The 12,435-nt window shown below is 45.7% G+C and overlaps 2 protein-coding genes across 10 annotated transcripts in view; one reads left to right on the forward strand and one right to left on the reverse strand.

The window, feature by feature from the left end:
• Positions 1-620, reverse strand: part of SYT11 (synaptotagmin 11) — a 37,088-nt gene extending 36,468 nt beyond the window's left edge. The window contains exon 1 of the mRNA XM_032767179.2: positions 76-620. Coding sequence (XP_032623070.1) covers positions 76-109 — 34 coding nt within the window. The 5' untranslated portion in view covers positions 110-620. The remainder of the gene's footprint in view (positions 1-75) is intronic.
• A 592-nt stretch (positions 621-1,212) lies between these two features.
• Positions 1,213-12,435, forward strand: part of LOC116817251 (GON-4-like protein) — a 46,306-nt gene continuing 35,083 nt past the window's right edge. For 4 of the 9 annotated variants that reach the window (XM_032767167.2, XM_032767170.2, XM_032767169.2 and 1 more), the window contains exons 1-9: positions 1,284-1,609; positions 1,756-2,331; positions 5,415-5,636; positions 6,922-7,118; positions 8,545-8,619; positions 8,979-9,029; positions 9,483-9,533; positions 10,147-10,242; positions 11,857-11,976. In XM_032767167.2, coding sequence (XP_032623058.2) covers positions 1,378-1,609; positions 1,756-2,331; positions 5,415-5,636; positions 6,922-7,118; positions 8,545-8,619; positions 8,979-9,029; positions 9,483-9,533; positions 10,147-10,242; positions 11,857-11,976 — 1,620 coding nt within the window. In that variant the 5' untranslated portion in view covers positions 1,284-1,377. Of the gene's footprint in view, positions 1,610-1,755; positions 2,332-5,414; positions 5,637-6,921; positions 7,119-8,544; positions 8,620-8,978; positions 9,030-9,482; positions 9,534-10,146; positions 10,243-11,856; positions 11,977-12,435 lie in introns of those variants that run through there. The other 5 variants (XM_032767168.2, XM_075070986.1, XM_032767171.2 and 2 more) reach the window with 5 other exon arrangements.

Here is a 12,435-nt window from a genome sequence, read left to right on the forward strand (position 1 = left end):
GGGGGAGGGGAGGCGCTGGGCACGGCCTGGTCTCGACGAGCGCTGGGTAAGACCTGGTAACCTAGCTCCACTCACCTAAGCCGGGACGGACACTGGCGATCTCAGCCATGGTGCAGCAGAACAGGTGCAGTCGGGGTGCAGGATCCTGTACACGGGGGTCCCCCGGTACCAGCCTCCGCCCTGAGGATGCTCAGAGCCTGGGATGCAGAAGCTGGCCACTGGCCCCGATGCAGCGCAGACTCCGCCCACAAAGAACGATCTGGGGATTAGGCTCCGCCCCTCTCCGATGTCACCCGAAGAGGAAACTCCGCCCAAACGTCGACCCCACCGCCCGACGGTGACGGGGTGGGCAGATGTTTGTGGATTCGCTCACCCCACACTGGCAACAGGCGGGCGTATCCAGCACCAGCGTGCGAGGTGGAGCCGCTCAGGGAGACAGGGCATCCCACGCAGGGTGTATAGCCAGCGCAGGGCCAGCCCACACTGGGATGGGGGGGGGGCGGGATTAGGGAGTTGGTTTATCCCACAGTAGGGTGATAGTATGTGCATCCAGGGCGGGTTACTGCACTGGGCGGGGCTAAGGGAGTGGTGCATCCCTTGCTGGAGCGCTCTCCCTCACTGGGTGTCGTAGGGGTCTGTCTTTCCCGCAGAGTTGGAAGGGGACATGTCCCATACCGGATCATTCCAGTTGCAGAAAACTGAGGGCAGTGAGTCACGCTGTGCAATAAATCTGATACAATAGCAAAAAAGAGGGTGTGTGCGCGCGAGACATCAAGAGATCAAGGATTTAAGGCGAAGTGAAGACGGGTTAGGTCAGGGTACTGGCCTGGGCTTTGGGAGAAGCCTGCTTCGCTCTATGTGAGTTCGGGCAAGACACTTAGTCGCTCAGTGCCTCGGTGGCTGTACGGACCAATTCAGTATCGCCTGCGAGCCGCACCCGAGCAGGTGCAGACCCCTCGCGCGGAACTGTGCCGTTTATACCAGATGTTAATCTCCCCAAGGCCTCTTGTGTGTGATATACATGGTCTGCCCCCGCCCCGTGAGGCAGCTGTTCCAGCCTCGGATTCCGGCTGTCTGGATTCTGCTCTGTTCTGTTCCCACACAACGCACGCGTGGGGCGGAGGAGACGCTCCTAGCGCGCTAAAGAGACGGAAAACAGCGAAGATGGCGGCTCCTTAGCTTTGCCCCCTGCGAAGGTGGCGGCGCCCCACCGTCTCTTCACCAAACGAACATGGCAGGGGTCTCAGCTACATAGCCAAGAACCAGGGCAGCGACGCCAGCTCGGTCTGTAGCAATCATGGCAGCTCTCCTTGTGCGCCCCCGCTCCAGCCCCGCTAAAGTTGGCGGTCATACTCCCCCGCAGTGCCCGCAACAATTATGGCGGCGCCCTACTTACCTTCCGCCCGGATTCAGGGCGGCTCGTTTTCCTTTGCTCCCAAACAAACATGGCGGTGCCGGCGCGCGCTCTGTGCTCCACACGGGAGTCCGGACGTAATTTCCGTTTCCCGTTGGAGGAAGCGGCGGCAAGCGGGACGGGAAGATGGACCTGAGGGGTCTGGTTGGCGTGGGGGTTACGGCTTCCCGGTTCGTGGCGCTGTGGGACGCTTAGGTACCGCCAGGCGGGCTCCCAGGTCTGACTGCTGAGGCCAGGCCGCCCGGGAGGGGTTGTCGTGGGTTTAGCTACGGGGGAGGGCCCCGGTCTCATGTCCGGTGGGGGGGCTTTGCTGTGGTAAGAAATTGCACTTGTTCTTTCAGGGTGGAGCTGGGGGACTGGTAGCAGAATGTCGCACTCGTTGAAGATGTTGCCCTGCAAGAAGAGAAGAGCTGTTGCTGTGGAGCCCGGGAGTCCTTCGGTCGACTTGAGCTGTCACAAGGAGTGTGCAGCTCTCTTCTCAGATGCAGAGTCTGTTAAACTGGAGTCTTCTAATCCTAGTGGCGCTGAGGAGCTCAGAGACTCTGTATCAAAGCACTGGCGAGTGAGCAAAATTACAGATACTCAGCCTGTGTCAGCTGCCAAGAAGACTGGTGCACAGCCTGTGTGTTCTGTAAGCACTGCTATCATACTGGATGAGGAGTTGCCCTTTTTGGAAACCACTGATGGTGGAGCCTCTAAGGGAAACGTAATCCCAGGAAAAGGGACCTCCCAGGTGTGTAGCCAAAGGGCTTGGAAAGAACCAGTGGAGAATTTCCTGAGAAGTGGGAAAAGAATCCCAATGAAGCGTAGATCAGATCTCAGTCAGGACAGTGGTGAAGGTCAACAGAACACAAAAGAAACTGCGATGGCAACTGAATTTCTTGAGCAGCGTAAGGAGCAAGAATTCACTGAAGAAGGTAAATTAATTTGATATGGGTTGCTTGCTGCTGTCACTATTTACACAGCAGCAGAAGCACAGAAAAGTATCTTACAAGCAAAAGGGGATTAGGGCTCTGCCTCATAGAATGTTTGGTCTGATTTTCAGCCCTGCTGAAATATAAACTCATGAATTTAAGCTATTACGGGAGTGCATCAGTTTTGAAATTCAATCCCTTGTTATCTAGATAGCCAATATATAGATAAAGGATGGGGAATGGGATGCAGCAGAAACCAATTAAGTGGTAGTGTTCTACATGCTTTGTTAGTTCTGGGAGTGGTGGTGGTTGTCAGGGAGGAGACTTCAATTTAGCTCTTAGAGACACTTTCTTGTTTTGTCCAAGCAGAAAATCTTCAGAAGAAAGAGAAAAAAACAAAAAATTAGAAAGTCAGAGAGAATAAGATATTTAATAAAATTGAAAGGACAACATGTTTAAAATATTAAAGGAAATAGCTGTTTCCCACAACATTTAATCTAGGGAACTCATTGCCTCTAAATATTATTGAGGTCCAGAGTTTAATAGGAGCCAAAAAAGATGATCTGTTTATGGGGATAAGAATATCCAGAGTTTATCTGGTACAATAAACGTTTCTTTTAGAAGGAATATAAACCATGGTGCTTTAGATGTAAGCCAGCCATCTACTGAGGGATTAGGAAGAAACTTCTTCTGTGGGCAGGTTATTCCATTGCAGGATTTCGTGCATCTGCTTCTGAAACATATGAGTGTCTGCCACAGTTGGAGACAGGATATTGGACTAGAGGAAGCATTACATTTAATCTGATAGGGTACTTCCTATCTCTTGATAAAAATCAGATAAGGAAACGTGTTACTTTTGAGCATATAAAAATGCGCGTCCTGGTTGATTGCATTATGAGATATTATGGAAGTTGGTAAACATTCTTTTGTTTTGACAATTATTTTTTTGAAAAGTCATGAGGAACTGGGGGAGAACTTGAGGTTTATTTCTGACATTGGACAGTAACAAGCGTTAAGAAGCAACTTCTTTCTAGTGTTAGGTTGTTAGTGATTGGGTTATGTCCTGAAGCATTGAGCGTTACATCATTTACACAGTTTTGGCTGAGCTTGCAAAGGCTTTAGGCTCAACTTGATTGCATTTCTGTCTGTCTGTGTGTAATGTGATAACTTTTGAACGCTTTTGTACAATGAATTCCAAAATCTCAGGGAACGTTCTAAGCATCAGTGGCCAACAGGCCTATTGATTTTGGAGAATATGAGAAAAAGGTAAAATGGAGGACACGTGTGAGTCTCTGCCATCTTCAGGCACCTTTGCAATTGTTTGTAGGTCAAACAATTGGTTGATAGAATATTGTTATGCTGGAGGTGTTAATGGGTGCTATCTCATCTTACCCGTAGAATTTAACATGATGATACCCTGAATGACTTATCTCTCAGACAGAAAAATAATGGGGGATGTGGGTCATGGGAGAAAGTGAGGAAGGGGGCATGCACACAGACCCTGGCAGGGGTGGGGGGGAGAATAGGGAATGGGGCACACAAAATCCTTGGCACGTGGCAAATTGGAGGACCCAGGTATGGGGATGGGGGAAGAAGGTCACAGAGCTCCTAGCATGAAAAAGTGGGGAATGAGGGAGAAGAGGTTAATGGCAGTGCACACAGAGCACCTGCTATAGGAGGCAAATAGGGGAACCTGGGACAAGTAGAAGGTGCACAGATCCCCTGTGGGTGGGAGATTGATGGACATTGGTATGGGCAGCATGGGGATGTACACAAAGCCCCAGCCGGGGACAGATAATGGGGAATTCTGCTGAGGGGAGGATGGGGAACCCACAGAGTTCCTGCTACTCAGGGAGAGGAGAATGCAGGGCGGGGGTGGGGGAAGGGAGAAGTTGCAGGGGGTCCCTGAAATAGAGAGAGAGAGAGAGCGGAGAATGGCACACAGGGCCTTGGGTAGAATAGAGCAATGCAAGGAGCTCTTGCTGTGCAGTAAGCTCAGTCTACACAAGCTGGGAAGTGTGCAACTTCCTAGTTATCCTGCCTAATGTAACTGATGTCCTCATTATCCATATGAGTTTAATCTTTATGAACCCTACTAAGTGGTTGGACTTAATACCTTGTATCAGGAAGTTTTGTAGGTAATGTACAGTGTAAAATACTTTGTATTGTTTGTTTGTCTTTAAAACAAATATCTACATCTTGAAAGTGCTGTCTAAATACTAGCTAAATAGAGAGACAAGGTGGGTGAGGTAATATCTTGTAGTGGACAAACTTCTGCTGGTGAAAGAGACAAGCTTGTCTCTCTTATCTCTTGGGACCAACATGGCTACAACTACACTGCTTACTAGCTAAGTATTACTTTTAAAGAATAAACTTTTGGCTAGATATGTAAAAACTGACTAAAATGCAACCAAATGTCCTTTCAGATATTTCATGCTATTGGTGGTCTGTGCATGAGTTATCACCCTATATTTTCATTCTCAGAATAGTATTCCTTCACACGGGTGAAAGATTAGATCTGTCTTGTTAGGGCTTATAATGGGGAGCCACCACAATCCCTAGCAGGACCTTCCCTAAGCTGTAATGCAAGTTTATAACTTTATACAGATTTATTATAGCACTTGGGTTTCGTGACATCAAGTGGCAGGAGAGACTTCTGAACCACAGTGTATCACTGGAAGCACAAAGAAACTGTGTAGGCAAAATGCTGATTTGTTAGCTTGTTCACACCATTTTTTCCTGACACTATATGACTTATGTATTTAAAGGAGTTTTTGTGATTTCTAATATATCTGAACACTTGTGATTAAAATCCAGGAGGTAGCAAAAGCACTTATTACTTGTTCAACTTATACAGGTGTCTACTTTTTTAAATGACTGGGAGAAGTGATGAGGCGGCATCAGAAGCCTAGGTGACCCATTTTTCTGAAGTTCACAAGCTTTGAATAGTGAACTCATGAGACGTATATTGTTGTAAGGTTTGTGGAATCCCTACTGTATTTGTATCATAGGTTTGTGCAAAAGAGGAAAAGCTAACTGGGGAGCAGCACCTTGAACAAAATGACCCTAATATGTGCTGTTTGCAGGGAAATCTCCTAAACTGCATACAGGGGTAGAAGTAATTTTGCAGAGACACCCCCATCCATCTGACAACCACTCACCAAAACAATTGGCCCAAGTGAAAAGTTCCTTGCTGTTGCCCATTAAAGCTCCTGCCACGATCAAGATATCGAAAAACACCAAAACAGGGGAGCAGCTGCAGCAGACTGATGAGGAAACTGAGGACGTTGGGCTGTTTATTCCACTGGGTAAGTATCTTGCAGGAGGAGAACCTGTGACATGGTGACACAGTACAACTAGAAATTCTCTGGAAAGGAAGCACAAAACTGGGGCAGGAATCCAGCCTTTGGGTTCAGCCATTTTGAATGAAATATTAAACTTCTGCACTGTAATTCAGTAGCTGACTAAGCCTAAGGAGCCCAGTGAGGAGCATGTTCTGAAACAAACTAGAGTTTGATCCCTTCAGTGGTCTGTCCCACTTATTGCCCAAACATTGGCCTCCTAAGAGAAGAGCTTGAATGGTGCTCTTCTCTTCTCCTGAGTCAGCAATACATGCTTGAGAAGCATGTTAAGTCTGATTAGTTTTCTAACCCACTGGCAGGAGTGAAAGTAAGTTAGGTCACTTGCCGGTATGAGCCCAGGGAGGGGTGAGCTGGCTCCAGCCCCCAGAAGGGATGGGGCCTTAGGCAGAAGGATCAGGACTGGGGGTCAGCATCCCCCAACCAGCCCTTTCAGGCCACCTGGCGCGCACCACGTGGTGCTCCTGTGTTGATTTAAAGGGCCCGGGGCTCCGGATGTCACTGCTGTGCTAGTGGCAGCAGCACCCAGAGCCCCAGTCCCTTTTAAATCGCCGTCCCCAGGGCAGCTGCTCCCTTTGTAGTTAGTTAATGTGGGCTGGGTATGGGCCGGTGGGGGTTCTTACCAGTACTGAGTACCAGCTCACTTTCACCCCTGCCCACTGGTGCTGGGTTCCAGGATTTTTCTGATTTGTAGCCTGACTGCATGGTTGCTTCATGGCAACTCCTTCAGGAGGAGGGGAAGTGTCTAGTATGGCAGCTCTGTGAAGTCACTAGAGCATAGATGTCAAATACTTAGCTTAATGTATTTGTGGCCTCTGTGGTGTGTTCAGATTTTTCAGTATCTGAGTCTTCCATTTGAAAAATGTGTTCCTAGGTCTCATGGTTGTGAAGGATCAGTGCACTCTTGTCTGCCCAAATCTGTTGTGGATTTGGGTTCTATGTGGTTATAAATTTATGTTCCAGCCTACATACTGTAACTAAAGATGGAATCCATATTGCTTCCAAAGAGTGAGTTCGACACCCGTGACCCCCCCCCCCACTAGTGATAACATGCATAGGAGCAAGTCAAAACACCAGTGTTTTAGTAACTCATGGTTCCTATTCGTGATCAGTAGGTGGAAAGCAGATGAAACCTGTTAATGTCTGCTGCATTCTGTCTTCTAGAGAGTCCCACTGCCTGAGTGGGAGGTTGTCTTTGTATTTTGAAACTGAATCGTTTATTGGTAATCTGCAGAGGAGCAAGATTTAGAGGAAGGCGAGAGGAGGAAGAGGAGGAGGAAGGCAACCAAACGTAAACATGAAGAGAGAAGCCAAGAAGAGGAGGCGTCCTTGGCTTGTGACATCAAACTAGATGACATGCTTGATCGCACCTTAGAAGATGGAGCGAAACAGCACAACTTGACTGTCGTCAATGTGCGAAATATCCTCCATGTGAGTGGGCCGGAGTGGAGATGTATGTCAGTACTAAGAAAAGGAATAGACCCTGTGTATCTTCCTGGGAAAGTGCTGGCTGGTCTGAGGTTAGCCTATGGGATTGCACAGGATTTGATAAACGGGGTAAACGCAGACTAGTAAAGCTAGAGCTATCTATTGTTATAGGTGGAATTGATCCAGAACTCGGCCACTTACATTGTCATTAGCAGATGTTAATCTTTTACTTCCTGTAGTGTGATCTTTTGCAACTGGTTATACCACACCTGAGATGTCCAGGACAAAGGCAAAAGCTATTAAGATAGGATGAGAGGACATAGACTAGGAATGTACAAACTTCATATTTTCTATGAGGACTGGGTTTCTTGGTAAAGGTCTTCAGGAATTCTGGTGGGACTGTTAACGGAAATGTAGTGTACTTAGTGCCAAAGGCCACCTCCTTCTTTTTGTAATATTTTTATCCTATCGCACAATTTCCACATAGGAATGAATTGTAGTGGAGAGAAAATCCACATCCCCTTAGCTACCTAGTGCAAAACTTGAGCCAGCTAATTCTGTAATGAAGCACTTGTCAGATTCCAGTCATCCCTGAACTGAGCCTAGGGAACACCAATGGTGTTTTCAAAATAATAATTTATACTGTTTATTTTAAGCTTTTCTTTGCATTCTAATAATGTTCCATGCCTGATGGTCACAGGAATTTGTCCTTTCACTATTTCCTCTATAGTGACAAGTGACTGACACTGCTTCTGTTCACTAGTCATTACTATGTAAATGTCAGAATGCAATACCTTTACCTTGCTCTACAGCCTGGTGCTGATGTGGTCATTTCCTTCCCAGAGCTCCCCAATCTGGCAACCTAGTTACAATATTTTGATTCAGGAGCCAGTGTCTCTGATCTTGTCTTATCTCCTCAACTTTTATTTTCTATAATCTCTCTTTTGTTTTTCAGTTTTGTTTTTTGTATCTCTCTTCTCTAGTAATCAGTGTGCTCTGAAATGTGGTAGCATTAAACTTGCCCTGGAGCAGTGGAATAGATACCATACTCTCACTCTCACACGTGTGAATATATGTTTTAAAGTGCAAATTCTCCAGTGCTGCCCCACAGTAGCTTTTCTCATGTTCTTAAAACCAGCAAATTTAGGATTTTACATTGTGTGAGAAAAACAGAGCTGATGAAACTGATGTGTGTATAGACTGCACTGTTGTCACTCCTAATAGCATTAGAAAGTTTGATAGGTTCATTCTACAGAATCTTTGCATGTAATGTAGGGCCTGCACTTTATCATAAGAGGAGCACTTAATATTTTCTTGTCCTCTTTCCACCACCCACCACATTTCCAAGATTATTTTGAGCTGAAGTCTGATTATTTTTCACAACAAATATAAAAAAGGAGACTTGAAGCCAATTTTTATGTTCTTGCAGGAAGTGATCACAAATGAGCATGTGGTTGCCATGATGAAAGCAGCCATCAGTGAGACAGAAGACATGCCCATGTTTGTGAGTAACAAGCTTTCCCCTTCCCCATTGCTATCTATCCATATGCATGGTACCTTCAGACGCTGCTCTGACTGTTGAATCTTGCTAGTGATCTGGTGTGGGGAGAGAATAGGCTAAAGGTAGGATCATGGGAGAACTTGTATTGCAATATGTATAGGCAGTTGGAGACGCTCACTACTCTGTTGGAACCTAACTGCTAAACAGAATCATCAGGTATAGTTTAGTGCAGAGATGTCATGCCCACCATGTCAGTTGGGTAGTGTACTTAGCAACAAGAAACAAAGACATTTTCCATAGAGAGAGAGAGACCGGTGAAAAATGTTATAGTTAAGAGTTTGCTTTCTTTTTAACTCTTTTAGGAGCCAAAAATGACTCGCTCTAAACTGAAGGAAGTTGTGGAGAAAGGAGTGGTGAGTATGTCATTTACATTTTTTCCCATTGGTTTGGGAAAGGATAGAAGATGCTTTACTGGCCTCTGGGACAGTAGGAACTGTAGACCGGGGATGCTTTCTGTGAACTATTCCTAAGCCTAAAAAACGTTACAAGGGGAGGTGTGTGCATGTGCCCATGTTTGTAGTGATCTTAAACAAAGAAAATAGGGATTCCTTGGAGATGAACAGAAATGTACCAGATCAGAGCTGGAGTGGGTAAAGTGCGCACAGGGAACTGAGAGTATCTAATAGAGGAGGGAGTTGTTGCCCAGCGTCCAAATCTGCTGAGTAGTTTAGAAAGCAGATATTTTAAAGTCGGATGTTACTTGAGTAATTGGGGAAGTAGGATCACAAAACGCAGATGGTCCTTTGTTTTAACACTCTGAAATCTGATGTTACACGGATTATTAATAATCGTTTTATTTCCATTAGGTAATCCCTGCATGGAATATTTCTCCAATTAAGAAGGCTAATGAGATCAAGGTTAGCAACTGAAAGGTGAATCTGTGCTGTTTCCTCTGTCTGCAGAGTCTGTTGCAAGCAGATTTGCATCCCTGCACAAAAACCTCCAGTGAATATACTCATCTGATTCACCTTGGGCTCACATCTTTGGCCTTTTGTTTCTCTCTGACTGTTCCTTCTCCTGACTTGTAGCTTGTTTTCCTCTTCCGTGTTTTATTATGTGTATTGTGGTCCTGCCCAGAGACCCCACTGAGGGCTGGGCACTGCCTATCTCAAAGAGTTGACAGTTTAATTTTAGATATGATGCAACAAGTGAGCGTAACAAACAATAGGATGACAGGGGTATCAGTGCTAGAAGCATGTGCTTTCATAGACTAGGTCTGTGAAATATGAGATGCAGTGAACTTATTCAGTGGCTTTTTAATATTGTAAATTGGGCCTGTCCTTGCACCTCTGAATCCACCCATTCCACAAGACTTACTTGGATACAGTTCCACATCCTCTGGAGCTCTCTCCTTATCTTGGGTCCTTCTCTGAGCTTCTCCACACATGTCCTGTGGTATGGGCATTTGAAACTGTAAAACTTTTAGCTTAAATCTGTAAAGTTCTTATATATCCCTTGGTTTCACTGCAGCCTCCTCAGTTTGTGGACATTCCCCTTGAAGAAGATGATTCATCTGATGAGGAATACCAGCCTGAGGATGAGGATGAGGATGAGACTGCTGAAGAGGTAAATATGGCTAAACACATTTGATTATATCCACAAAGGGATTTTAGTGCCTAACAGCCACTTTAGGCACCCATACTCAAAATCAGCTGCTGTCTAATTCTGTAGGTGGCTGAGTTGCTGCTGATAAAGTCCCTAGGTACCTAAAAATCTGCCAGGGGGTATGTGCACAGCCACCTAAGTCCTGATGTCTGGGCGCCTAGCTTAGACCTAAGTCCTAGCAGAATCTTCAACCTGAGTGTTCCCCCACCTATGGTGCCTACAGGGTCCAATCTGGTATGTGTGCTCAGAGGCTGCCTTAGAGCACACCCTACTGGATTAGGTCCTGCACAAAACTTAGGCAGAGGTTGTTTCTCTCCCCACCATCCCTCTTTTAATCCAATAGTTCAGTGGTTAGAGCCCTCATCCAGGATGTGGGAGACCTCGGTTCAAATCCCTATTCTTTCTGAGAGAATCTGCAGCTTGAACCCAGGTTTTTCATGTCTTGGTGAGTGCCCTAATTGTTGAGGCATGATTTATTCTGGAGAGGGTCTCTGTCTCTCCTGTTTGAAGCTTTTCTAGTTTGCATAAAATGTTTAAATATTCACTGGGCCCTAGAGAGAGTGAGAATTATGCTCTGACCCAGTGGTTAGGGCACTGCCCTGGGATGTAGAACAGTTGGGTTAATAAATTCATAGAATTTAAGGCCAGAAGGGACCACCAGGTCATCCAGTCCGATTTCCTGTATATCACAGACAACCAATGCCACTCAGCACCTGCACACTAAATCCCACAACAGAAATTGAATCAAGATATTCTAGCCCTCAGGAGTCTGAACTATTATGTCCCTCAGGCAGAGACTAGGAGGGACAGAGGCATACCAATGGTTACATGAGATATACCCAGGTAATCCTGGCAAGTGACTTGCACCCCATGCAATAGAGGAAAGCAAAAAAAACCTGAGGTTCCTGTCAGTCTGACCTAGGTGAAAATTTGCTCTTGACCCCACATATAGCAATCAGTTAGATCCTGTGAGTAAGAACCAACCAGGCAAGCATCTGAGAGACAGAATTCTTAGTACTACCTCAGAGCACTGGCCCACCCCATCCAATGTCATATCTCCAGCTGTGGCCATGTCTGATGCTTCACAGGAAGAAGACAGACAAACCAACCCAGAATATACTGGGTGGGAAATCCCTTCCTGACTCTTGCAGGTAAACAGCTGCACCCCTGAAGGCATGAGCTTTTTAGGAACATCAGCTAGATAGAAACCAGAATGGACCCTCATGAGTGCTGAGCCCTATCTGCTACTATCACAAACAACCCCATCATACAATACCACACGTACATTTATCCAGATCCCTTAAAAACTAATTAAAGGTGTGTGCCCCAACAACTCCTGTTGGGGGGATTGTTCCAGAACCTCACTCTTCCAACATTTTTCTAAGGTTCATCCCTTGGTGTCCTCCCTGAAAGATTACCCTACTGGTTTTGGTTCATTCTTTCCTTCATAGTATGCTGAGACTTTGACTTCATTATGTTAAAAGAAAATCACTGGAATGAGATATTAGCTGAAAAAGGGTATGTTAGTGATTGGAAAATTACTTGGCTGTGTTTTGCTTTGCTTTTCTTCTATAGAGCTTGTTGGAAAGTGATGTGGAGAGCACTGCCTCTTCTCCTCGGGGAGCAAAGCGATCTAGGACAAGGCGATCATCAGATATGATAGAGACAGATGAAGAGGGAGCAACCCTATCTGAGGTACAGTTCACGTCAAAGCTCCAGTACTTTCTGAAATAGCTTCAGTCTTTCATTCTAAGTCACCAGTGAGAAATCCATAATAAATGTTGATGGTTAACATTTATGTACTGGTAGCACTTGTGCTGATTTGACTCTGTCCCGTTGTTATGGGTGCAGTACAAAGAGATGGATACAACCCATGCCCAAAGACCTTATAGTCCAGGGGTTGGCAGCCTTTCAGAGGTGCTGTGCCGAGTCTTCATTTATTCACTCTTAAGTTAAGGTTTCGAGTGCCAGTCATACATTTTAATGTTTTTAGAAGGTCTCTTTCTGTAAGTTTATAATATATAACTAAACTATTGTATGTAAAGTAAATAAGTTTTTTTAAATGTTTAAGAAGCTTCATTTAAAACTAAATTAAAATGCAGAGCCCCCCGGACCGGTGGCCAGGACCTGGGCAGTGTGAATGCCACTGAAAAT

This window comes from Chelonoidis abingdonii, chromosome 11 (assembly GCF_003597395.2).
Source record: "Chelonoidis abingdonii isolate Lonesome George chromosome 11, CheloAbing_2.0, whole genome shotgun sequence".
Taxonomy (NCBI): Eukaryota; Metazoa; Chordata; order Testudines; family Testudinidae; genus Chelonoidis; species Chelonoidis abingdonii.